Source organism: Cydia pomonella, chromosome 25, assembly GCF_033807575.1.
Source record: "Cydia pomonella isolate Wapato2018A chromosome 25, ilCydPomo1, whole genome shotgun sequence".
Classification (NCBI taxonomy): Eukaryota; Metazoa; Arthropoda; class Insecta; order Lepidoptera; family Tortricidae; genus Cydia; species Cydia pomonella.
Genome location: NC_084727.1, coordinates 2,184,971 through 2,212,956, shown reverse-complemented (window position 1 = coordinate 2,212,956; position 27,986 = coordinate 2,184,971). Strand labels below are relative to the sequence as shown.

Here is a 27,986-nt window from a genome sequence, read left to right as displayed (position 1 = left end):
CCACTGATTGCGTTGCGTTAATAAGCTGAGTTTTATAAAGTGCCCAACTGGCATGTTTGAAATTTTGATCGTAGCCCGCCTCGGCCCGTACATCTGTCACCGCCGCGAGCCGCCATTTCCTCCGTTAACGATGTAGACAGCGGGAGACGCGCCCGCACCGGCTGTTCGCGACCGGCCGCTGCCGCGCCCACGCCGGTGAGCGCGCTCTTCTTTCGTAGGCTCATGCACTTACAACACACATTTTAACCAGATGGATGTTTTTGGCTGCAGTACTGGTGTATATAAAAAAACTTATAATAGATATACTTAGAGATTAACTAAATAATGTAACATCTACTGATATGAAGTGAAAGATAGCACCTATTCAATCTTCTTCCTCGCGTTGTCCTGGCATTTTGCCACGGCTCATGGGAGCCTAGGGTCCGCGGAGGCCCTAATAAGCAATTGTATGAACAGCGCTAACTGTCGCGGGCGCGTGCGACGGATTTGGCCTGGGAGCAGGACCCGTGAGCGTGCGCATGCGGCGGGCGTCCGCGTCAGCTAGCGGAGGCCCTAAGTGGTGAACGGTGTTGGTCACACATACCGTAAACAGAGATATATTTAATTTTAAGCTTTTCTAGTAGTGACTGTTTGTTCACCTAAATAAATAAAAAAGTATAGTGGAGTGGATTTAAAGCTAATTTATTTTTGCACCAATGCAACAAGGACTTTTTTTGCAAAAAAATAAAAATTATGAAGGTTTGCACCAAGTTAGCAGTGATAAGGACAATTTACAAGCAAAGTAGAAAATATAGACACGGTCTAAATAAAAAATATGTACACTTTAACGAATGAGCAATAAAGTCGTATTTATATATTTTCGGCACTTTGTATGTATGTATATACTTTATTATACATAGAAATAAAAACACAGTTACAGAGTAAATTAAATACAACAAAGGCGAACGTATCTCTGTATGGGATCTCTTCCAGTTAACCTTTGAGGAAATGAGTAGAACAGAAGTAACGATGAATTAATGACACACAAACAAAAGTGTACAATCACTGAAAATAATTCAATTCAATTCTTTATTACAGATAACAAATGATCCATATTACAATAAAATTATTAAAATAACGTAAATTAAAAAAAAAATATTAAAATTAAATTTAAATCGTATACAAATAAAAAGGTACATTTTAGCGTTACATATAATCACAAAATAAATATTAATAAGGGTTAAAATTATGCCTATTAATTAATTACATGCAGATTATTCCAGTTTCTAGCTATGGGAGAGTCTAAACTGCTAGCGATCTCGTCCAGAATGCTGTTGTTACTCCCCCGCACGCGGCGCATGATGGAGGCGACCGGCTTTCGAATGATGGCATGGTAGCCGTGTACTCGCGCTTCCGCAAACGTGCCTGATGCGCTGCAGTACCTGGCAGTCCCAACAGCATCCTGAGCGTGTTATTGTATTGATTGTATTGCACCCTCAAGGCACTGATTGCCCGCTGTGTATAGTTCACCCACAGGCAGCACGAATAAAAAGACTGGCAAAATGCCTTAAATAAAGTATTTTTTACTTTATTACTGCATCGCGCACACTTAATGAAACGCGTGTTTTGAATACACATTGATAGAAAAATAACCATAAAATAATGCATACATATATAAATATAACATAAATAAATATTCAATATAATATAAATAGATATAAATTCGAAAAGTAAAGGAAATAAAAACTTTGTCAGTGTCGATATGTATAATAATAATAATGTTATCGGTCGATCGTCCAATTCGGCAGATCATTAAATTCCTAGGCATCGTAATACGATAAGTGCTATAAAGAAAATAATACGGCAGATAGTTAAGCATAGAGTCAATATACTTTACGCAGTACAGTTGACGACCGGTCTGGCCTAGTGGGTAGTGACCCTGCCTATGAAGCCGATGGTCCCGGGTTCAAATCCTGGTAAGGGCATTTATTCGTGTGATGAACATGGATATTTGTTCCTGAGTCATGGGTGTTTTCTTTGTATTTAAGTATTTATAAATATTTATATATTATATATATCGTTGTCTAAGTACCCTCAACACAAGCCTTATTGAGCTTACTGTGGGACTTAGTGAATTTGTGTAATAATGTCCTATAATTAAAAAAAAAAGTACATGATATGAAAACTTCGGACGGACAGAGAAGAAAAAAAACACTTGTATTTTTAACTTTTTTATTTGAGTGATAATTACATTAATAGGAAAAAATAGAGTGTAGGTCGCGTTGGACTTATAGAAAATTTTTTTAACTCAAAATATAGCCTGTCAAGGCGACTCTACTGATTTTTCTTTCATAAAACAAGTGTAAATAGGTTGGGAAGGGCAAGAGGAATCTACCGATATGTCATTTTTAAATATCCGGCCAGTATCCTAAGCTACAGGATGTACTGAATCATCAGTACTTAAACCCATAACCCTACTTTCTGTAGAAGTCGCAGTCAACTAAAATGTTGATATTGGGGTAGATTATGTACAAATGTATACACAACTCATATCCCTGCGAATTTCCTATTAGAATAATGTTCTCTGGAAGTGTATAAGCGCTAAATCTAGATTCAGCAAGTATTTTCTATAACAAGATGTATCTTTTCGCAAAGATATCTTGGACTTTTTTGTGTAGAATTTAATAAATTTTAATTTATTACACCATATTTTCCTAGATAACGTAGATTTTTGAGTAAAACGCGAATTTCTCCAGGATGGTACACATTTTCCAAGATGGCTGCGATTCCTCGAGGTCCCCAAATGTCAAATGGTATGGACATGAATAAGGGGCCTTTTATTTAAATACATACCAAATTTCTGGACTGTTCAAGAGATTTCGAGGTTTGTTCTATTCCGATTGTGCTAATAAACAAAAATACTAAAGTATTCCAATACGTAAGTTTATTTCTTCAATATGCTTAATTCATAGTTATGGAGCACATTTCGCTTTGATTTTTTGATTATATATATTTTGGTATATGTACATATTTAATAACAATATCATGTCATCTAGTTAAGATAAATACAATTTCCCGACAAAAACTAAGTATTTAGGACTTTTTCATTGTGTTTTATTTCATGTATTTTTAATGAATGTAAACGACTAAACTAGGGCTTCTCACTTGTGTGAATTAGTTTATGTTGTTCCAAACTATCTGAACGGATGAACTGTTTTTTACATATTTTACAGGAATAAGGCTTCGTTTCTAAATGGATTAGTCGGTGTCTCTTAAGATTTTGTGATAGCATAAACGTATATTTACATATTTCACAAGAGTATTGTTTATCTTCTGCGTGAAAACGCCGTTTATGTTTCTCTAAATCATGCATCTCTTTAAAATTTTTGTGACACATTTCGCAGGAGAAGGGTTTTAGGTGGACAGATCGCTTATGTGTACGTAAATTACTCGATTGCGCGAATTTCGTATTACAAATGTCACAGGAATAAGGTTTCTCACCGGTGTGCATTCGTTTATGAATCTCTAAATGACACGATCTCCTAAACCGCTTTCGGCATATTTCGCAGGAGTACAGCCTCACTTCTAAGTGAATTTTTTCGTGACTTTTTAAACAGCTCGATGTTTTAAATTTCTTATTGCATACTTGGCAGACATGGTACAGCTCAACTTCAGAGTGAACTATTTTATGATTCCTTAAATTACCAGAGCTCTTAAATTTTTTTTGACATATGTTGCAAGAGTATGCTTTTAGTGTCGAATGAACATGTATCCTGTGTGTTTGTAAATGACCCATTTGCGTGAACTCTTTTTTACAAATTTCGCATGAATAAGGCTTTTCCCCTGTGTGTATGCGCATATGTATGCTTAAAGTTACTGCTCGCGCGAACTTACTTTGACATATATCGCATGAGTAGAGTTTCTCTCCTGAGTGACTTTTTTTATGCGACTTTAAAGCACGTAAAAGTTTGAACGTCCTTTTACAAATCTCGCATGAATAAGGCCTTTCATCGTTGTGAATTCGTTGATGTAATCTTAAAGTACTGGATTGTCTGAAGTCTTTTAGACAAATATCGCAAGAATACGGCTTAGCTCCCTCATGGATAAGTAAATGTTTTTTCAAAGCATCCGCTCGCTTAAACATCTTATCGCATATTTCACAGGGAAAAAGCACCCCTAAATGCGTAAGAATATGGTTTCTTAAAGCAGTCGATCCAGTATAGTTCTTATTACATATGTTGCACGAATATGGTTTTTCACCACCGTGTACTAGCTTATGATATTTCAAATTACTTGAATTTATAAAAGTCTTGTGACATATATCGCACGAATACGGTCTTTCACCTGTGTGCGTTCGTTTATGACCAATCAAACCACCCGATTGCTTAAACCGCATATTACAGATTTCGCATTTATATGGCTTTTGGCCAGTATGAGTTCGCATGTGTGTTACCAAGTGTACTTTTCGTATAAATTTCTTCCCACATAGATCGCAGATATATGGTCTCTCTTTTTCAACGTGAATTTGTTTGATTTTTGATGTCATTACATACATGTTTAGTGAATGTAGTTGAATATGGCGTATCAAGTAATGTTTCAGATGAAATGTTTTACCACAAATGTCACAAATATATGTATTTACCTCTTCGTCGTTATGAACTATGCTAGTATTGATTTCTTTCCTCAAAGTTGCTTTACCATGATTTGCTGGTGATTGGTCGTGTGAAATAGGACAAACTTTATTTTTGACCATTTCCTCAGCACTTATAGGCATGTAGTTATGGATCATAATATGCTTCATCAAATCAGATTTTAGCACTTTATTTTTAATGTGTATTGCTTCGTCAGATTCATCAGTAGAATCTCTGTCCGTGTGGTCTCCCTGGTCGTTGGTTGCCTGGCGGAGTTGGATGCGTTCGAGTTTCACCCAGCAGTCCCGCAAGGGTAGCTGTGGTGCGTTGCGGAGCGGCTCGAGCGTTGGTTTAGAGCATTCGTCATCGGAAACCATTGGCAAGTCTGTTGAAAGAACATGCGTAATATAGTTTTACCGTCAATCGATCTTAATGACCTTGAGAAAGACTAATATTAAATATCAAACATTTATTTAGCAAATAGGCCACAGGGGCACTGTTACATGTCCATTTTTAGAAACAATAAAAATTACAAAACTTAATAGATGAAATAATATATACTTTATTAGATATGTATAATTGTATACTGTCTCTAAATGTCAAATTACACAAATAAAAAAACTAATGTATAAAAATAAAATCAATAAATACTAAAATTCTTTAGAGATGTATAAGTCTCTAGTTAGTTAGTGCTTCTGGGCATTTTCCGCAAATCGACATCCATTGTGCCTATTTTGCGTGAATCGAGGTAGCGCTACTCTAACCACCCCAGCTCCTCCACGAATCCTAGCAATGTTTTCAGGTTGCTAACTGCCTCCTTTAGTGTGCACGGAGTCCCTAGGTATTTATTCCTGTATACTTCTACCTGTTTGCAGTCTAGGACAATGTTTTTTGTTGTTTCCTCTTCTTCCACGCACGCTCTGCACATGGGGCTGTCTGTTTTACCCATATTGTGTAGGTGTTTGTTTAGTGTAATTAATCCTACTATTTTACGTAGTTGGTGTCTAAGTGTTTTCAATAGTATTTTGGTGAGCTTGTGGTTCAATTCCGGCAATGTATAAGTCTCTAAGTATCAGAGATAAAATATAAAAAAAATCATTAAATTATCCTTAGAGATGTCGAGGGTCCCAATACTTGAATTCTTGTATAAATAATTAAAAGACAATAAATTAAATCAGACGGTATTACAGGGTCGGTCTATACTATATACACCATGGGCCAAGTTTCACTTGAGTCATGTTGGACTGACACTATCGGATGTAGGATCCGACACTATCGGAAGCATTTTAGGATTCTACATCCGATATTAGATCTGTTAGTTTGTGAAGTTAACAGCGCCATCTATCCGACCCTTTTAATACTTTATTGAACCCTAGATGGTTTATCGATGATCGATATTATAGGCATCCCATAAGGGTATGCACTTCCATAGGCAGTCCATAGATGGCGTTGTAATCAAAGAGAATTAATTTAAATGTTAATATATATTTTTCTGTTTTATTGCAGATCGTACCAACGTACAGATATCAATCACAATGGAGGAAATCAACGATGATCAACTCTGTTCAGCGTGGGACTAGAACCCACGTCTTTGGATTGCCGGTCGGTGGAAGATGTGAGTTCAGTCTCATTGTGATTATAAATAAATAAATAATAAATATTATAGGACATTATTACACAAATTGACTAAGTCCCACAGTAAAGGAATTCAAAAGGCTACCCATAAGCTCCATCATCCGACACATGGAAATGGTCAAAAAGGCTCTTGAGTAGCTAATGGGTCTTTCCTTAGGGGGCAACTACACAAAAGATCCCTATGGGTCGAAGTGTATCCGCAAGGGCCCCCGGTAATTAGAAGATAAGATACTTAGACAACGATATATATAATATATAAATATTTATAAATACTTAAATACATAGAAAACACCCATGACTCAGGAACAAATATCCATGCTCATCACACGAATAAATGCCCTTACCAGGATTTGAACCCGGGACCATCAGCTTCGTAGGCAGGGTCACTACCCACTAGGCCAAACCGGTCGTCCAATTGACATCTGTATATACAATTTATAATAATTAATTTAGGCTAGCGAATTTCTGATGTACTCATCTCACTTTTCCAATATATTCCATAAGAAGCAGACGCAGATTGTCTCAGACTCCCTTAAAATCAACAATGTGAAAACGCTCGTATTTAACGCGAGAGAGCTATAAAGAATATCAACTTACTTTTTTCTTCGATTTCACAGCTCCCCGCTTCCTGCTCCGTTCTAGGCATTTGTATATGTACCATCATATGTTTCGCAAAATCCGACTTCAGCGCAAACCGCTCGCCGCAGATATTACACAATTCTATGTAGTCTCTGTTGTAGACATTTTGAGTATCACAATCGCTAGTTGTGTTCAAAGGCTCTAAAGTCCTTCTGATGTTCGCTGGTTTGGTTGATATGCGTTTAAGCTTCACAAAACAGTCCCTTAGTGTAGTTTTACAGATATATTTCTTACAGTTATCTGTATTATCTTCTTTGACATATTCGCTGTCAATAGTGCTGTCCTCAGTATAGGTATTTTGCTCGGAGCTAGGATTGATTTTACTGTTTGTCTTTTTCTTATAGCTTAGTTTGTGTGTAATGTAGACATCATCCTTACTGTCAGACTCGCTATAACTGCCAGATGTGATATTGTCTCTATGGGTAATTTGCTCGTAGATTTTGTTCTTACTGTTAGTCTTTTGGCCCGTGTGCGTGACACGGTTATCTTTACTCTCAGAATGGCTGTCAGTTGTGCTCTTGCTGTCTTTTTGTTCGCAACTTTGACTGTCTACACGCTGAAGCTGCACGGAGCAATCCCTCAGAGTTGGCTGTTGCTGCGTGTGCTCAGGATCTTGTACGCAGCCATCGGCGTCAGCTAGCGCCCAGCCTGATAACAATAAGCCAAGACTTTTATGAGCGTCGAACTTTTATAACAACGCGAACGTTCTTATAAAAGTTCGACGAAAGCTTTATTGTAGGTAACCCAAAAAAACCGGTTCGAAAACCGACAAAACGGCCGGTTGGCCTGGTGGTGTGCCACGTAAACATAGACACCGACATAAGAAACCGGTTTTTATTGTGCTAAACCGGTTAATTTGACAATAACTGTTCTCATAAATACCGGTTAAAAAATAACGGTTTTTCGAGCGAAACCGAAATTAAAATGTTTTGCGCCAAGTACATGATAACGGTTTGGAAATTTAACCGGTTTCCGAGCCTTGCAATAAGCTAATTTCAATATCAAATATGTATTTGAACATTTAAAAAAGCGTCAGGTACCTAACGCAATTTCTTTAATTTATTATAGGTTTCTTGTCAAAAATGTCATCTTTGATACAAGGTTTTATCCAAACTTTCATTTTTGATACAAGCTTTTATCGCTGACTGTACTGTGCAACTCACTGCAAACCACGAGGGCAACGTCTGGCTGGTGCGTGCACTCCGGCCCCAGCACGAGCTCGTCCTTCACCTCGTGGTCGGCGTACAGACAGGCGCGGGCCGCGCTGTCGGAACACCCGGGCTCTTCTTTGATGGATTCCACCTGCTCCACCTCGCGGTCTTCGTACAGGCCGGCGCGCGTCACACTGTCGGAACACCCCGGCTCTTCTTTAATGCATGCTGCATCCTCGTGTTGAAACTCAGGCTCCGACTTCACTTGTACTGCACAAAAGAATTATCATGCACATATCTACAGTAAATATAAAATTGTAATAACCACAGTTAAGTTGCTCAGTTTTATCACAGAGTTCCCATGGCCACCTCCTGTCTCCATCATCAGATTAGCTCGATGGTACCATACTATTTCATTATCACCCGAATTACAAAAGTATGCAAAATTTCATCTCAATCAGGAGTATCCAAGATTTGACCCACACAAACATACATACTAACACGGCAAGTTAAATAGAAGCTTGTAATAGGTTTTTGGCCTTAAATGTACTTTTTGGTGCAAGCTTTTCTCGCGGACTGTAGTTTTCTTCCTCGATGCTGCAGCGCCTCTGGGGTGTTTGCCGATGCCGGTGTAGAAGACTTTTATGCCATATTAAGGAAGAAGACGGCATCTGTTGTGATGCGGATGAGGGGGAGCGCAAATAGCATCTTGAGAATGATAACAGAGCCACCTCTCTGCTATTCGGATATTCTTCACCAATATACTAACCTTCAATGTCATACGACCTAAGAAATAAGTATTCTTATGTAACCAGTTAATATTAGGTAGTTTAATAATGTAGTTTTATTAGTGTTTTGTAACTAACAATCTATGGATCTGCGGAATGTACAATAAAGTGTTTACATACATACATAATATATTATGTAAAGAAAATGACTATTCTAAAGAGCTTGTGGCTAGGCCTACTTGAAATAAAGTAGATATCTGATTCTTATATGAAGAACATTATTTTCGTTTTATTTAGATTTATCGTTAAATTATTTGTACTAATTTGTTTAATTTAATGCTGTTTGTAAAACTGTCACTCAAAAAGAAATTTAACTTTTTTTTAAGGAAGAGAATCTCCATATTATGGAGTGTGGAATTAAGAGGAGTGGCATCTCTTATGGTAGAACTGTTGCAAAAGTGTCCAGCTGTCGGCTATAAATAATAGTTCCAAATCTCTCCAGAGTAGCACTAGAGTAGCTAAGAACCTAGGCGCTATTGACGGAGTGAAGTGCTCTGTCTATGATTTGATTTTCTTGTTCAAGTATTCTAGGTATTGTAGCGCCACCTATTTAAGGTTTATTGATGACACTTTTTGGTACATCGAGATTTATTTCCTTACCTCCACCTTCCGTACTCCATGCTACTCTGGAGAGATTTGGAACTATTATTTATAGCTGACAGCTGGACACTTTTGCAACAGTTCTACCTATGGAGATTCTATTCCTTGCCTCTAGCTTTTGCAAAGTGTTACTTGTCCCTTTTTGACATCTATCAATAAGGATATTTGGACTTGGTCCCATAGTGACAACAACGCGATCAATAAGGGGTTTTGCACTAAGTAAAAATAAAATTAAATGGTTCTAACTCTGAAACTGGGCGAAATGTAAAAAAAAATATGATCAGGAATAATACTGTCGAAATCTCTCGGGTTCCTTAATGTGAGCACATTGTATATTATTTCCTTAATAGCGGTATTGCAAACTATCACAGTTTTACGAATTTTTATATGTGGCACTACTAATCGTCACCCCCGGGTGTCACCCACTTAGGGGTGCTTATCTGAATCCCTAAAGTTTTTTCTCCTATCTTTGCATTCCCTAATATTGTTTGTCATAATGATCAGTTGTCCTAACACTCGTATACCTTAATTTTGGTTTCCCTTTTATCGAATGGCCCATTTTTTTGGTCCTATTATGTTTTTCCCTAATGGCACTTTCCATATTGAGTATTTATCCTAATGTTATGTATTCTTGTTTGATCTAATTATTGTTAGGCCTACAAATTATATATCCTAACCATCATGTTACCTAATTTTACTTAGCCTATCGTTGCTTGAGCTAATACTTGTATGCCCTATTTTGATTTCCCTATTATCGAATGGCCGATTTTTTTGTCCTAATATGTTTTTCCCTAATGGCACTTTCCATAATGGGTATTTTTCCTAATGTTATTGAGCATAATTCTTATCTGGTCTAATTATTTTTATTTTACTTTTTAGTTGTGAATTGTAATGCTAGTTAAGAAAATCAATTAATAATTAGTTTTTAAGATTAAATATCAAGATTGTATGGGCTCTGTCTGTCTTTTTATTATTTATTATTTTTAGGGCTAGGTCGTACGTCCTAACCATCATGTTACCTAATTTTACATAGCCTATGGTTGCTTGGCCTTACACCCGTATGCCCTAATTTTGGTTGCCCTACCATCGAAAATCCTATTATTTGCCATAATAGCACTTGCAATATTGATTACTTATTCTAATGTTATTAAGCATATTTTATTGCGAGGGTCGCAGTTCTAACCTAACCTAACCCACTTTTATGGTAGCAGTTCGTTTTTGCAATGGTCGCAGTTCTAACCTAACCTAACCCACTTTTGTGGCAGCTGTTCATTTATGCGAGGGTCACAGTTCTAACCTAACCCACTTTTGTGGGAACAGTTCGTTTTGGTGAGGATCGCAGTTCTTACCCAACCTAACCTATTTTTTTTTATACCACGTCGGTGCTTGTTTGCCACCGTCGTGGTATAAAAAAAAAACACCCATGACTTAAGAACAAATATCCATGCTCATCACATGAATACATGCCCTTACCAGGATTTGAACCTGGGACCATCAGCTTCGTAGGCAGGGTCACTACCCACTAGGCCAAACCAGTTGTCAGATATTATTATTGTTATATTGGTATTAATTCTCTTTCTTGTGGTATGTTCAGAGTACCTAGAAACATAGACATTCTTCTTCTTCCTCACGTTTTCCCGGCATTTTGCCACAGCTCATGGGAGCCTGGGGTCCGCTTGACAACTAATACCAAGATTTGGCATAGGCACTAGTCTTTACGAAAGTGACTGCCATCTGACCTACCAACCCAGAGGGTAAACTAGGCCTTGTTGGGATTAGTCCGGTTTGCTCACAATGTTTTCCTTCACTGAAAGGCGACTGTTAAATATCAAATGATATTTCATACATAAGTTCCGAAAAACTCATTGGTACAAGCCGGGGTTTTGAACCCGCGACCTCCTAGAAACAGACATTACCTTGTGTTAAACAACAGATTCTCACCTTGGTCCGCGAGGCCTATCGACTCTTTCCTGGGGCCACTCTCGCACTCGGGCTCCTTCTTTACGTGCGCCGCCACAAACATCTTAACCCTTTGACTGCCAAACACGTGAACTGCCGCTCAGCTGCAGCCCAATATCATCCTTCGTGCATTGTGACAAGGTTCACGATGCGCCGCGCACGGTACACGTAGCGTTCAATGGGTTGACACACTTCGAATCTTCACTTCACTAGTAGTTTCGTAAGTAACAGATCAAAAATTGACGTTGAGATTGTTGAATGTCCGGGAGACTTCACGGGAAGGATCAGTAAATACAAAGCAGTCAATCACTCGTAACTATTTAATTTACTAGTCTTATTTATTAAAACTGAAATGAGATTTATTGAATTACTGTTCATCATTTGAAGCAAATAGGACTAGTTTTTTAGAAAATGGGCAGTAAATACAAAAAAGACAAGAAAATACACACCATGAACAGCATAATTAATCAATCAATTTTTCGTGTTATGGCTCCATCAAGGTGTTGATGATTCTGCCAATAATTAACATAATCTAAAAATAATAACCTACAAAGTAAAAGTACAAAAAACACATTGACAGTTGACGGCAACAGGTGGTATTAACTAAGGGCCAATTACATCCACACTCGCTATAGTGTCAATTATTACATCCACACTTTATCAGGCCTGACAGACCCGATATCAGGAGGCCTACCGCGAAAATCGAAGTTCGTCAATTGCGGGCATTTTTCGCTGTCACTCTAATTACGTCGTAGTGAGAGTAAAAGAGAAAGATCCCCGCAATTTGCGAATTTCGATTTTCCCGGAACGTAAAAATATCAAACCTTGAAGATTCTTGTAGTATTTTGTACATTTTAAATATTGTTGATGATGTGCTGATATTCCGTGAAACGAAAAACGATTATCAGGCCCGAAATCGGAAGTGTGGATAATGTTTCGACGCGACACTTTTTAAACTCTCGTGCGTATGAGAGCGAAGCGCCACACTACAGTATGTCGTGTATAACCGCCTTAAATGCTACCCAGTGCGGCAAACGTGGCAAATCATTGAAATCAAGCTTCTGTCAGATCAGGGGGCCTACCGCAAAAACCCGAAATTCGCAAATTGCAGAGATCTTTTTCTTTTACTCTCACTAACACGTAATTAGAGTGACAGAGAAAAATTCCCGCAATTAACGAATTTCGATTTTCGCGGTTATAGCCCAGTAGCCTGTCACACCTGTCAAATGGCTTTTTTGCGTTCATTCATGCGTTGTACACAGAAGACTATACGTAATGATGCTAATGATTACATTTTCTGAAAAAATCAACACGACTAATAAAATAAATCGATATTAGAATATTCATAATTACCTTCTCTAGTCTCTACTATTTTCTCCTATTTGTAATAAAGCATCGTGATGCATCAGTGCCTTTGTTGTCTAAAGGGGGGTCCGGACAAGGATCTGACGAGGCCTTACACATATCTCGGCAAAACGGAGATATATTCTGACATGCTTAAAGACTGCTTCGATTTACAGGTAAATTTATAGTTTTACACTCTAAATCTAAGACGGAAGTCATCAGCTACATATCAAATTATTCAATTAAAGAAATGACTTGTTACGGTGTTCTTCTGTTTCTACTACCAAGCCTGCTTTGAAACTTTGTGTTATGATTCTCGTGGGTTAGTGTTATAGATATTATTACGAGCTTTTATTTAACTTACCCTGTTAGTGTCAAATCTTGGAATCTAAATTTGACCCACTTTGCTATTTCCGATTGAGCTAAATTTTGCATACATATCTAAATCAGATGGCATTGCAATATTATGATGACATGGAGCTGATCTGATGATGGTGACAGGTGTTTGGGGCTGTTAAATTTGGCTCTTATTTTATGTTTCATTGAAATTTATTAATGTAGTACAGGGTGGGCAAATAAGAAGTATACATTTTGATTTTAAATTTTAACTGTTTTCAATTTCAATTTTAAGTTCAAAAATTATTAAGTATTGTTTTAAAAATATATTCTTCAGGGTTGGCAAATTCATGCGAAACATAATGTCTGACATATGTCCACCTCTAACAGCAGGCAAATGTAAGCCCTTATCATCCCAATGTTCAGCATCTATTCGCACATTTTTGGCATTATCTTAGTACATTTGTGTCGAATAGTCGGTTTTAACTGTTTAAATTTCATCAGCTCGTTAGCATAGACACGTAATTTTAGATACGGAATAAGTCAAGAGCTGCAAAATTTGGGGAATTTGGGTGCCAATCAATGTCACTTTTTTTCAAAATTAATCGAGCAAACAACGTGTTTTAAACAACAGAAACATTTGAGATAAAATTGCTTGCTGCTAGTGGTAGACATTTGGCAGAAATTATCTTCCGTATACAATTGCCAACCCTGAATAATATATTTATGAAAAAAATATTTAATAAAATTTCCACTTAATGTAATTAAAATTTAAAAACAAAGTGTATCATTCTTATTTGTCCACCCTGTATTTATAAAATTAGTGCTTTGGGGCCTTAGACAATATGATCATGCTACATGTAGGGCATAAAGTATACAACAAGCTCCCAGCGGAGATGAAGAATACAGGTAGTACATACCCAAATAATTAGAATTAAGAAAATGGTGTTTAGAATAGAATAGAATATAATTTTATTCATAAACACACAAATCTGAAATAGTGAGAATAAAGCATCACAAAATGGCTGCTTGTCAGCATGTTGCTAGCAATTTTGGATTACTCTTTCTACAACATTAAAGATGTTTTGGACCTACCTAACAATTTATATAAGGAATTCAATATGTTTTATAACAACTGAATAATGCCCAAATATCTATAATAATATTTTAATAATTATTATTTATTATAATTGTTTAGGCATTATTATAAATAAATAAAAACTATGACGATGATTGTCAAAATTACAGCAATTTGTATATATATATATATATCTTGTGTAAAAAAGTAACATGAAAAACCAAAAATTTATTTCCATTTATGAAAATGGCGAGACGCAATAAAGCCTGTTTCAAATTAAATGTGACAAAATACATATCCTTTGTAAAATCATCAAAAATAAATTGGTAAAAATATTTAAATATAAAAAGTTCACTCAATGTTCTGAGGAACAACGATTATCTTACCTTATTTATATTTTTAAAGATTACAACTCATATGTAACGTTTACAAAATAAGTTACTACCTCTAGAACTGAAATAACCTCTATTTTCACCTCTATAAATGGAATCCTCTGTAAATGAGACAGAAATTTATTAATACCTGGCTTACTGAGTTTACTTTTTAGTTTAGTTTAGTTAACGGGTAAGTGGAATACCTCTTTAAGTGAGACAAAGTAGCAGGTCCCTTGAAGCCTCAGTTATCCAGGTTTCACTGTATAGTTACATACCATAAAAAATTCAGAGTAAGATTTTTAAGTTTCAGGATTATCTGGGTGAACAGAATCCTAGCTTAGCTGGTAGTGATCCTGCTTACAGAGTATTAGAATCCGGGTAAGGGCATTCATTTGTGGGCTAATCATAAATGTTTGTTCCTGAATAAGCTCAATAAGGCTTGTGTTATGACAACAATATATGTACAACGTGTCTCTACCCTCTGGACATAGATGAATAGGACGTGTTGATTAGGGTATTTCTAACCTATGTACAAAGTCTGATTCTAAACGATACAGTATTAACGGAGATATTAATGATTTACGATTTAATGCTTCGGAACAGCCTGTATGTAGATACACGGTAATTAAAGAGTATGTCATGTCACTAGTGGCACTGTGAACGACTGATACAGTATGCTCCTATTTCTTTGAATTAATTTCAACAACGAATTAATAAATTTTCTCAAAGAGGGGGAGGAATGCTAGGGTCGGTAACGCGCATGTGACTCCTCTGGAGTTGCAGGCTACGGAGACTGCTTACCATCAGGCGGGCCGTATGCTTGTTTGCCACCGACGTAGTATAAAAAAATAAATTTAACTTTAAATTTTTTTTATGTTTATCTAATCAAATAATTTACTATATTCGAACATTCCTGAGAAGGAACTCTATTAGGGATCTATGTTTATCTAATCAAATAATTTACTATATTCGAACATTCCTGAGAAGGAACTCTATTAGGGATCTCGGTCAATGTCCAGAGAGTAGAGACATGTATATAATATACAAATACCTAGTCATAGTCATTTATTTATAGACACATGGCGTTTGAATTTTACATTATATCACAATTACAGTTTTATAAATAACAATTAAAATCTAAATACATACATAGAAAACATCCATGACTCAGGAACAAATAAATGCCCTTACCGGGATTCGAACCCAGGACCATCGGCTTCATAGGCAGGGTCATTATCCAGGCCAGACCAGTTGTCGAAGATTGTCCGATAATATTTATTTAATTCAAACCATACAGTTGACACTGGGCACCAACGGCGAGCGTGGGATCTGTGAGGTGTGCGTGGGCCGCCTGCGAGATGCAAGTGACTTCAAGCTGCAAGTGCAGCGGAGCCAGGCGGAGCTGCGGACACAGGGAGCACATGTTAAAGGTAAGGCACAACCAACTGGTCTGGTGTTGTGGATGTCCATGGTTGATGGTAACCGCTTACCACTGTAATTGCACACTATTGTCCTAGTTTTTCTCGTCGCCACTAATGTACCTCACGGTTTAGGGGTCCACGCACATGTACTGGTCCAGGTTCGCATTGACAAACTGCTTTTTCATAACTTTTCATTTCATTTCGTTTATTTATAAACACAACATATTTACACGTGAAACAGTTCAATTAATCGCTTCTCATTATACATGTAACACTTTATCTTAAGATAATTAATTACATTAGTAGAAATACACTTAGGTTAAGTTATTTTTAAAATAAGCCCACCAAAAAATAGGAGGTTGTCAATAATAAATAACTATCCACCTAAGCACATTTAGTTTTATTAATGATTAGAGTTACATTATACATTTATATATATTCTTATTAATTATTTATTTTTGGTATTTGATGTGTTAGGGTCAACGGGTTGGTCATTTGCATAAACTCTGAGAAAGTGTAACACGCCAGGTCCATTAACATTGTCTTCAGTTTTTTAGAGAATATTGCGTTGCTTTTTGCCTCTTTTATGTTTAGGGGGACATGGTTATATATGCTCGTTCCGACAACGCTGAGCGCTGCGCGGGCCTTCGCCAGCAGTCGGTGCGGGGCTATTAGCAACGGTTGCCTACGCGAGGTCTACCTCACTTTGTACACAAATGTCAAACCCTACCCTCATTGTCCATAAGTCTGTATCTTTAGGTATTTAAAAGAATTAGGTAAGAAAATTGAGTCAATTAATTTAACTCGATGTGTCAAAACTTACAAAAGTTTTACTACGATATATTACTTAACGTAACAACGAAGCTGCTGTATATTTTAATTTGTACTATTTGTTGTTACTTCGCTCTAGTAAATAACCTAAAACGAGATCGAATATTTAGCCATTTGAGGGTAGATGAAATATTGTTAAAGCCAGAAGGATGAAGGAACGGATCCAGGCAATTTTCTATTCGGTTGGTTAACTGATAAATGATTCAAGTTCCCGAAAATGTAAAAACACGTTGTTTACATTTATTTAACTACCTAAAGATACAGACTTATAAATAAATAAATATTATAGGACATTTTTACACAAATTGACTAAGTCCCACAGTAAGCTCAATAAGGCTTGTGTTGAGGGTACTTTAGACAATGATATATATATTAGATAAATATGTATAAATACTTAAATACATAGAAAACATCCATGACTCAGGAACAAATATCCATGCTCATCACACGAATAAATGCCCTTACCAGGATTTGAACCCGGGACCATCAGCTTCGCAGGCAGGGTCACTACCCACTAGGCCAAACCGGTCGTCGAAAACACTTATAGTTATATACATAACTATAAGTGCTATATAATTTTTTTGGCAAAAACCTTAATATAGAATGGCTTCTGTCCATTGGGACATTTTAGCCAGTATCAAGGTAGGAAGAGCGAAATTATATGATTTGACGACCGGTTTGGCCTAGTGGGTAGTGACCCTGCCTACGAAGCTGATGGTCCCGGGTTCAAATCCTGGTAAGGGCATTTATTCGTGTGATGAGCATGGATATTTGTTCCTGAGTCATGGATGATTTCTATGTATTTAAGTATTTGTACATATTTATATATTATATATATCGTTGTCTAAGTACCCTCAACACAAGCCTTATTGAGCTTACCGTGGGACTTAGTCAATTTGTGTAATAATGTTGTATAATATTTATAATTTATTATTTATATGACGATTTCGCGAATATCAAAACTGTGCTATAAGAGCAAGACATTGTATGGTGATAAACTCTTAGAGTCAGACCAAAATAAGTTGGCAGCGATTTTAATAGACTAGACCGTTCAAATGTCAAATAAACGTCATAATAATAATATACTATTAATATTACACTTCAAAACAGCAAAAAACAAAAAGGATTATTCACGAGACGCCATCACCGATATGGAGCTCGACCGGAAGTTTCTTAATTTTTTTTCTTCTTTTTTTATAATACAGGACTAACAAGCAGACTTATCGACTGATGGTAAACAATTACCGTCGCCCATCACCCGAGAGGTTGTAAGTGCGTTGCCGGCATTTAAAATGAAAGTACGCTCTCTTGAAGGTTTGAAGGTGACAGTTCATTCCACAGAAATGTATAAAGTTATGGGCTCCCACTCAACTATAAAATTCATTTCGATACGCTGTAGTTAACTATAAAAAAATTGACCAATCACGTGCCGCCGCACTCCTATAGAAAAGACTTAACGGGCGCGGGGCGGGAGTCGCGCGTTTATGTCTACATTTTTGTCTACTGAGATACTTACCAATTTCCATTATTTAGGTTTAATAGTAAAAAGAGTATTATTTTAGATGACTCGTAGAAAAAGTATTGTATACAATAGTGATATAATCAAGCTTTTTCATCTCGTAACTTACTTAGGCAACTCAGCAAGGTTCGTTGCCTAAACACGGCACTCGTTTGAAAAGCTCTCTATATTATATCACATGTATAAAATACTACTATTGCCATAGAATTATAGTGACACCAAAAGATATTCGAGTTAAGTTTGATGCATATATGGTGATTTTTACATTATAGTGGGTTTACAGGTTTATTCTGATGAAACGTATGTTTTAAAAGTATATTATTTATTTGTTCTAGAAGAAAAAGATGCAGATGGAACCTTCCAGAATGTGATGTGTAAGTATTTCATTTTTTGTTTGTTTTTTTTTCCTTACAATACATTTACAAATTAGCATAGCTGTCTGTATGAAACATAAAGCACAAGTCGGAACTCGTCACCCCGAATTACCAGCCCGCCGCTCCATCTACTATGCTACCGATGATAGTGATTATTTCCTTAGGGCGGGGCTTAGATAGCTTTAAAGAAGTTTAATATTCTGACGTGGATAGGTTAAGACGCATATTGTATTGTATTGCATTTATTTCAAGCAACATGGCTCATCAAAGCTTTGAAACATAAAAAAATAAAATTAAAATATTACTAAAATATTAACTAACTTGCAGAAACGTGTCAAAAATAAAAGAATAAAAATAAATAAAATATGATTACTATATAATTTTAAATGAAATATGACGGGCAGGAGTTAATTTGTAATATTAAAACAATGCTAATTTTAATTATTTTGTAATGTGCGTTCCGACTGAACGTCTAGCGACCTTCAACAAGGAGTTTTGGCCGAAGGGTGTCAAGTTCCGACGGTTCCGCGGCCGGCTCCTGACACTGCGGGGTTGAAAATTCAAAATTCAAAAATTTATTCTGCAAGTAGGCCTCAAGGGCACTTTTACGAGTACAAGTCAATACAACATTTATAGTAACATCATATAGTGACATGAAAAATACATAACAACATTTATAAATACATCAGCCAATACCTGGGTAAACATTACATTATAATAATCTTAAAATAAATAATTACTACAATACAATAGAGATGTATAGTCTCTATGATTAAACACACATTAAATCTGGAGATTTATATATATATACAAGGTCATTTAAATTTATATTTAAAAAAATAACGCATACAATTATTTACTACAAATAAAACTTAAAATCTAAAAAATAAATAAAACTAATCTTAAAATAAATAATTAAAAACTATCCCCCTGCGGCATGGTGCCGTAGATGCTGGCAGCATTTCCTCGTTGTATCGCAATACTTATTCTCTGTGCGAAGAAGCTGCCAGCTCTACGATCACCGGTAGCATCTGCTATTTTTTTCTAAATCCTTGAATAGTGTAGACGCATTCGGACCCCACGGGCCAAGGATCTCGCTCGACGCCAAAAGGTACGAAATCGTATATATTCGGGGCCGAGACCTCTATATTTAATCTTTTTTAATTTTTCGGCCGCCTTTGCCACCGCGCCGGCTTTTGCAGTTGTGCCGTGGAGATGAGACGGGGCTAGGGTGTCTACATATATTTATATTAAGTACATCTAAAATGACACTGACTTAAATAAAAAATACTCCTTTCAATCGTAAAAAACTTGATCTATTAGCCACTTATTATTATTTATTGACAGGTGAAGTGGAGATCAACGTTAAAGTGGAGGCCGATGACAACCAGCTGTACGCCGACCACGAGATGAGTGATGACCTCGCGCTGGGGCCTGAGGTGGTACAGGACAAGGCTCAAGTCCAAGGTGAGATTATACTTTATTTATCTACTTAGTGCCTCAGAGTGGGAGAGACAGACGTCGCGAACTTCCAAGGCTCCGTTTTTTTGAATCGATAAAAATAATCGACCCGGGTATGTCCTTAAACTACGACAAAAAGAGTGGTATGGGCAGATCTATACTCTGTATCTATAGGTATTTAAATAAAAGTAAACAAAATCTACCCTCAAATCAAATAAAGTAGGTTTAAAGTCAGGTCACTGAACGGACAGATCCAGGCGGTTTTGTATTTGGTTGGTTAACCAATAAATATTAAAACTACCCGAAAATGTACAAATTGTTTGTTTACCTTTTTTTAAATACCTTTGCGCCGCCTTTGCAATTCATACAATAAACTGTTCACGGCCGCAGATATCTTCAAAAGCAGAGTAAGTTTCCAGAAACAAATCCTTGAACTTCTAGCTGAGACAACTTAATTTCTTTGTGTAATCTGTTTCATTGCCATCTAGTCGCTAGAGTGCGTTAAGTTTAGCTTAGTTTACTGTAACATTACCTTATATATATTTAACTCCACTCCACAAAACATTCAATTATTACAGCTTAACAAGTTTAAAATAGTATTTTATGCAACAGTTGTATAAGAAGGGTCAAAAAAGGCGAGTGGCGTGAGTTACAATGTGAGCCGGAGCCGAAGGCGTAGGCGAACATTGTAAAGGAATACGCCACGAGAATTTTTTGACCTACTTATACAACGTTGCATACAATATTTTTCCTACGAGTCAACAAAAATAAATCTTAATTTAGGTAAACAAATTACAGCAAAAGTATATAGCCAAGACGCGCGAGCATACCTTGTTCCGCGCGCGGCCCGCCCCGGGCCGCGGCCGGCCGGTCCGCGACACCTCGTAACTCATGAGGCCCTGGTACTTGCTACTTGCTAAATTAATTTTTTGGACAGTTTTTTCTCAATTTTGGCCACCGTAGCCTACGGAGACTAACAAGCAACGCTAAGCGGTCTTCGTAGTCTATGGGTGTTGCTATATTACGGGTGTCACATGCGTGTTTCTGACTTATGAAGTAATTATTTTTACTATGCAACCAAATGAATATTTTGTAAGTTGGCATCAATGCACTTAATTTAAAACTGTATTCGTTTTGGTTTTGTTAGGTTGGTAGCCATTAATCGCAGTAACATTATAGCTTATAAAAGCACAAGAGCTGTTATGAGGAATAGACAATATAGACTTTTCTAGAAATCTTTTATGTATGTTCTTATATTCGTGTTAATGAATGCATAAATGACAGATAACAGTAGAGGAGTAGGAAAATGCGTTAAAACTATTGTTAGTTCAAAAGAGTTTATTATTATTAAAGGTTTATTTTCTACTTAACAAGTTTTCCAATGTGTTTCTAATTTACAACTATTTCTTCCATTTCTTTGTTATGTGGCCCCTCTGAGGGTAAGAGCCTCCTCCATTCCTTTCCTCCTTCCTCTGTCCTTTGCCGTATGCATCCAACATGTACCTGCTATGGTTATTATGCCATCGGCCCATCTTTTCTTTTGTCTTCCCCATTTTGTTTTGCCCGGTTGGGCCCCCCGGCCATTTTGTTATTTGGTAAGTCCATCTCCTGTCTTCGTATCATGATAAGTGCCCGGCCCAGTTCCACTTCTGTTTCAAACTAAAATCAAGCGTATCTGTCAATTTAGTTTTCATGCGGTTGTCTGCGTTTTTCGTTTATTGTATTTTTCTCAGTTTCAATATACTTCGTTCCATCGCATGTTGACAAGATAATAGTACATTACGATACAAGTGCGAAAAATAGGAAATTCGAAACGAGTGGCGATAAATTAAAACACGACCGAAGGGAGTGTTTTAAATCGACACGAGTTGCGAATTACCTATTCGCACATGTATCGTACAACGTTTTACAGTACATATGGCCCTTTAAATGTTCGACACAGTAACGTAATATGCTACTTCTCGCACTAGTGCTATAAAGTAGCCCCATGTGTACTGTAAAAGAGATTTAAATTACATTCTGTCTGTTCCAGCATCAAACCAGTCACCAGTGGGACTGCAGCCGCCAGAGCCCGAGTTCATAACAGTCCAAGACACACCTTACGAGCACCTGCCACCACTCGCCGCGCGCCGCGCGCAAGCGACACGCGAGAACACGACCGCCACACGCGAGAACACGACCGCCACACGCGAGAACACGACCGCCACACGCGAGAACACGACCGCCACACGCGAGCGACATATAAGCGACGTCACTCCTTACGAGTGCGGTACTTGTGGCGCAAAATTCCAGCAATTGGTTTTACTGAGCCAACATGTATCAGCGACACACACTAAATCACCCAAGCGAAAAAGATCTAGGGTTGCAACGATTAAAAAACCAAGAATAAACAAAAATAAAGATAGAGCCGCACCAAAGCCAAAAAAGGAAATGGACAATATGGAAATGTATACCTGCGATTCCTGTGGAAAGATATTCGCCAGCAGAAACGGCTTAAACGCACACATGCGTACCCATTCCGAGAAGAAAGTGTTTACCTGCGAAATATGTAACAAAGAGTTTAGATTTTTGAACAATTTTCAAACGCATCAAAAAATGCACATCAAGAAAAAAATGTTCTCCTGCGACATCTGTAACAAAGAGTTTAAGTTTTTGTGCCATTTTCAAGCGCATAAACGAAGGCATTTGGGGGAGAAACCATTCCCTTGCGATGTATGCGAGAAGCCGTTTAATAAGTTGACCCATATGATTAAACATAAATTGAGTCATAAAGGTGAAAAGCGGTATTCTTGCGAAATATGCAAAATGATGTTTATTAGTGCACACCATCTAAAAGGACATAAACGTGTCCGTTATTATACGTACACATCTTAAACTGTAACCTGGTGACCTTTACCCAGGGTACACTTTCTGACTTTTTTTTACCGTGATTACCGAAAACTATCCAATTTTCGGTAATTTCGGTATCTATTTTTGTGAGACTATGTCACACCCTTCGTTACGTCAAGCCAGCATTTTATTTATTTAAACTTTATTGCACATAATAAGAAAATAATGTCCAAATGGCGGACTTAATGCCAATAGCATTCTCTACAAGTCAACTAACGGGCTAAATATGTAAAAAATGGTGCAAGGAGAAAAGTAAGAATTTACTTATGAAATTAAAATTATCGCAAACATCTGAAAAGCTGATAAACAAATAAAAATACTGGAATATATAATTAATTTACTAAAATAAGGATGCTAATCACAAAAAATTACGTACGATAACCCGCCTGGTACTATATCTATCGCAAGTGCGTAATTATCATACCCCTCAACAGAGGGCCTACCGCGAACCACGTTCGACGTTTTGCCTCTCTGTCGCACTTGTAAATTCGTACGTAAGTAACTTGAACGTACATTTCGATGAGGTTCCGTGGAGGCAGGCAACGCTTCCCATTCGTTATGGGGGTGTAGGAGTCCGTGCCATGCAGGATGTCGGGGTTATCGCTTTTCTTGCCTCGGCTCACGCGTCGTCGGTACTTGTCGCTAAATAGTACATTACGATACAAGTGCGAAAAATAGGAAATTCGAAACGAGTGGCGATAAATTAAAACACGACCGAAACGAGTTGCGAATTACCTATTCGCACATGTATCGTACAACGTTTTATAGTACATATGGCCCTTTAAATGTTCGACACAGTATCGTAATATGCTACTTCTCGCACTAGTGCTATAAAGTAGCCCCATATGTACTGTAAATGTTATGTTTAGATGGTGGCAGTATCTACGTTCCGTTTGGTCGTGAGGCGCTGGTTGAGTGGTCTTTTCGCTCTCCAGAAGGTTTACAACCGGAGAATCTTGCATCACAAAGGCTTTGGGACGACATTCTCTGTCTTCTTCTTCTTCCTCGCGTTGTCCCGGCATTTTGCCACGGCTCATGGGAGCCTGGGGTCCGCTTGACAACTAATCCCAAGATTTGGCGTAGGCACTAGTTTTTACGAAAGCGACTGCCATCTGCCCTTCCAACCCAGAGGGTAAACTAGGCCTTGTTGGGATTAGTGGGACGACAATCTCTGTAAAAATATACATACGAGTTTGTTGGACGGCGCTCTTGGGGCAGATGCGGCACGATTGAAGGCTGTTGCGGAGCCCGAGTCAGGGGCTTGGCTACACCGTTGCCATCGCCCCACTTAGGAACGTTGCTAGACAATGGCAGCGTTGCCTTACGGCTTGGGAGTAAGGTATGTGAGCCCCACAGATGTCCTTGTGGAGCAATGGTCGAATTTAATGGGCACCACGGTCTCAGTTGTGTGCGGTGTGGGACGAATACCTAGGCACCAAGCTATTAACGAGCTGATTCGACGCGCCTTGGTCTCGGCAAGCGTACCCTGTATTTTGGAACCCCCTGGTTTAAGCCGTACAGATGGCAAGAGGCCGGACGGTCTAACACTGGTCCCGTGGGCAAAAGGCCGGAGCCTGCTGTGGGATGCCACATGTGTGTGTACTTTTGCTCCCACTCATGTCAGCCACACAAGTAAGAAGGCAGGTGCAGCGGCTGAGGCTGCTGCTAAGTTCAAACACGGGAAATACGCCAACCTCGGACCAGTGTATGACTTTATTCCAGTCGCTGTCGAGACGGCTGGGCCATGGTGCGCCGAGGCCAAGAAGCTGGTTAGAGAGATTGGACGCCGGTTGAGGGACAGAGGCTGCGACCCCCGGGCTGGATCTTATCTGGTCCAACAAATATCCTTAGCCATTCAGCGTGGCAACGCAGCTGGCATATTTGGAACGTTTGGGCCAGGTAGGGAACAGTTCGGGGCTTAAATGTTAATTTTTGACGGGGCTAATAGTTTGTGGGGTATTTTTATTTTATTTCTGTATTCATTTTATTTTAATCTACTGTTTCTGTACAATATTATGTTGTCATATTTATTATGTGTGAATATTTGTCATTTGTAAATATTGTGCGCTTTTTCCGCGCGCGCGCGCATGTGTGTCTGTGTGTATGTAGCTACGTATATTTATGATTGTATAAAGTGTAAAGCAATTTTTCCGCGTTTTTTTAATACTGTTGACGGGGCGATCAGCTACAGATATATTTTTATTTAGTTTTTTAGGATACAAACGATCATATATAAATGTGTTTAAACTAATAGATATACAATTGGACCTAGTTCCATTAAATATAAAATAAAGATATTCATAACAAGTCGTAACTGGGCTTGTTCCGAACTGCCCGTAAATAGGAAAATACGTAAAGGTAACTATTAGATACACAACTAAGAAAGTACAGATGTAATAGTCCCTTCAATTCAGTCTTAGATAATAGTACATTACTAGAGAGGCCGGGCAGGGATCGGAACCGGTTATTTGGAAAAACTTTGAAATAAACATATATTTCGGTTTATTTTATACTCCAAATATAGGACTCGTTTGTGTTTTTAGATAACGACTTCGTATTATTAGATTGCCCAATTAGAAATGAAATAATTAACAAAGAACGAAAAAATACCGTTTTCGTTCCCATAGAAAAAATGCGCATGTAACGCCTCTGGAGTTGCAGGTGTACATAGGCTACGGAGACTGCTTACCATCCGGCAGGCCGTATGCTTGTTTGCCACCGACGTAGTATAAAAATACCGGTTTCCGATCCCTGAGGCCGGGAAGTAAAGAGTTGCCGGCCGAGTAATAGACGAGAGGATCGATTATGAGGCAGACAACCCCTTTTCACGCCGAGGTATGTATAGTGTTTCTCAAACATGCAATGAAATAAAATACTTTACTATTAAGATTAAGTTAGGTTAAGCTATAATAAATAAATATTATTATTATAGGACATTATTACACAAATTGACAAGTCCCACAGTAAGCTCAATAAGGCTTGTGTTGAGGGTACTTAGACAACGATATATATAATATATAAATATTTATAAATACTTAAATACATAGAAAACACCCATGACTCAGGAAAAAATATCCATGCTCATCACACGAATATATGCCCTTACCAGGATTTGAACCCGGGACCATCAGCTTCGTAGGCAGGGTCACTACCCACTAGGCCAAACCAGTCGTAGCTATAATAGGGAATATTATGCAAAACTGTGTAGGGGCCGCCACTAGCACAAACAATAAACGAAGCACCTTGATGCATCAAGGCCAGTCCAGACGGGAACAATTTTCGCCCAATCTAATTGAATTGCCTGATCAAATCAGGTGGTGCGGACGCGAAAATGTAACGGGCGCACCAATCTCAATTGATTCCATTTTTAGATTTTGACCGTTCAAATGGAGATGCGGACTCAAGTATGCTAATTTTCGATGCTAGTTGCCGCGTTTAGGGGCATTTTTTTATTTTGAACACTCGAATCTCACCATAAATCTAAAATCTTATCTTATACCTTTAAACGAGCAGCAGTTCTTGTATATATATAAACGAATTTTTATTGCATACATTTTAAATGTTAATTGACATCTGCATTGGCAGCATGGTTCCATTTTTATCACTTGTCACTATGCCCGTCACTGTCGCGCTTACATACTTGTTAGAACGTGACAGGCATGGTGACAAATGATAAAGAACCGACCATCTTAGCCCTACAGCGGCGGCATCATGGTTCTATTTTTATCACTTGTCACTATGCCCGTCACTTTCGCACTTACATACTTGTTAGAACGGGACAGGTATGGTGACAAATGATAAAGAGCCGACCATCTTAGACCCTCAGAAGATGTTATATAATTATTTCATTCTATTTATTATTATTTTGTAATTTTAATATTTTCATGCTATTGACACCACATTAAATTACTTTTTATTAGTTAATGGTTAATTATATTTAATCTATTTTAAATAAATATAGTATGTATTTTTTTTATAGAATAACAATGTCTTAACATCTAAAGTTTGACTTATAATAAAAAAAAGACATTTATTTCAAGCTACAAGGCTCGATAATCAATTTTAACATAATACAAATAAATAAAAACTAACTTGAAACTAACAAAAAATGTCCCCTAAATCTGTTCCCTGCGGAAGGGTGCCCATAATGCTGGCTACATTCCCCCGCTGAATGGCAATGCCGATTCTTTGGCCAAGGAATGAGCCAGCCCTAGGGTAGGGAGTGGTGTCGAGGAGCATCTTTTTCATTTCCTTAAATAAACTATGGGCATCCTGACACCAAGGTCCCAAAGTCTCAACTGCAAACGCCGCAAATATGTGGTTGCTTGATAGACCCGCATATTTGCGGCGCTTTAGAACTTCAAATTCAATCTTGTAAATCTAATTTATTTTAAATGACTGTGATCTAATCAAGTTATCACTGACAACTATTTTCACACGCCTACATAGACTGAATATATCATGGGACACAAAGCTTGTAATTTAAGATCTTATGTTACCATATGTTCATTGTGAATAAACGATTTCATTCATTCATTCATATATATTTTGGGGAACTCTGAAACTGCTCTAACGATTTCGATGAACTTTGTTATATGGGGGTTTTCAGGTGCGAAAAATCTAGGTCTAATCCCTGGGAAAACGCGCATTTTTGGGTTTTTATACGTTTTCCGAACAAAACACGGTATTCCAGATATTTAGTGTTAAAATTGTGTACGCGTGGACGCTAGATGAGATTGGCGCCGATTTTTTTCCTGATCAACCCGTCTGGAATGGCCTTCAATGTCATTTATTCGTAACTAATAATCTGTGAGTAAGTACTTGTCAAAATCTCTATGGTTTAAAGTTTGTGCTAGTGCTGCACTCTGGCGGCAGAACATTGCAGTATTACTTTCCCTATCAGGTATTAATGTAATATAGAAACAATCCATTTTACGTATGTATATATTTACACTTATTAAAATATATTGTATTTGT

The 27,986-nt window shown here is 37.6% G+C and overlaps 3 protein-coding genes across 4 annotated transcripts in view; 2 read left to right on the top strand and 1 right to left on the bottom strand.

Moving 5' to 3' along the window:
* LOC133531493 (endothelial zinc finger protein induced by tumor necrosis factor alpha-like) overlaps positions 1-6,255 on the top strand; it is a 33,298-nt gene extending 27,043 nt beyond the window's left edge. The window contains exon 3 of the mRNA XM_061869748.1: positions 6,117-6,255. Within this exon, the coding sequence (XP_061725732.1) occupies positions 6,117-6,190 (74 nt within the window). The 3' untranslated portion in view covers positions 6,191-6,255. The remainder of the gene's footprint in view (positions 1-6,116) is intronic.
* On the bottom strand, positions 1,055-11,979 carry LOC133531489 (zinc finger protein 271-like). 2 transcript variants are annotated; one of them, XM_061869739.1, is made up of 5 exons: positions 11,832-11,979; positions 11,365-11,729; positions 8,048-8,305; positions 6,843-7,532; positions 1,055-4,995 (listed from the first exon to the last, which is right to left on the bottom strand). In XM_061869739.1, the coding sequence occupies exons 2-5, from the start codon at positions 11,444-11,446 to the stop codon at positions 3,131-3,133; spliced, it is 2,895 nt and encodes a 964-aa protein (XP_061725723.1). In that variant the 5' UTR covers positions 11,447-11,729; positions 11,832-11,979; the 3' UTR covers positions 1,055-3,130. The 2 variants fall into 2 exon arrangements, with proteins under 2 accessions (XP_061725723.1, XP_061725724.1); XM_061869740.1 differs by having other exon boundaries at positions 11,365-11,591.
* LOC133531494 (zinc finger protein 888-like) lies at positions 11,980-27,986 on the top strand. Its single transcript, XM_061869749.1, has 5 exons — positions 11,980-12,902; positions 15,812-15,944; positions 18,621-18,659; positions 20,007-20,126; positions 22,153-27,986. Exons 1-5 carry the CDS (start codon positions 12,783-12,785, stop codon positions 22,992-22,994), a joined length of 1,254 nt encoding a protein of 417 aa, XP_061725733.1. The 5' UTR covers positions 11,980-12,782; the 3' UTR covers positions 22,995-27,986.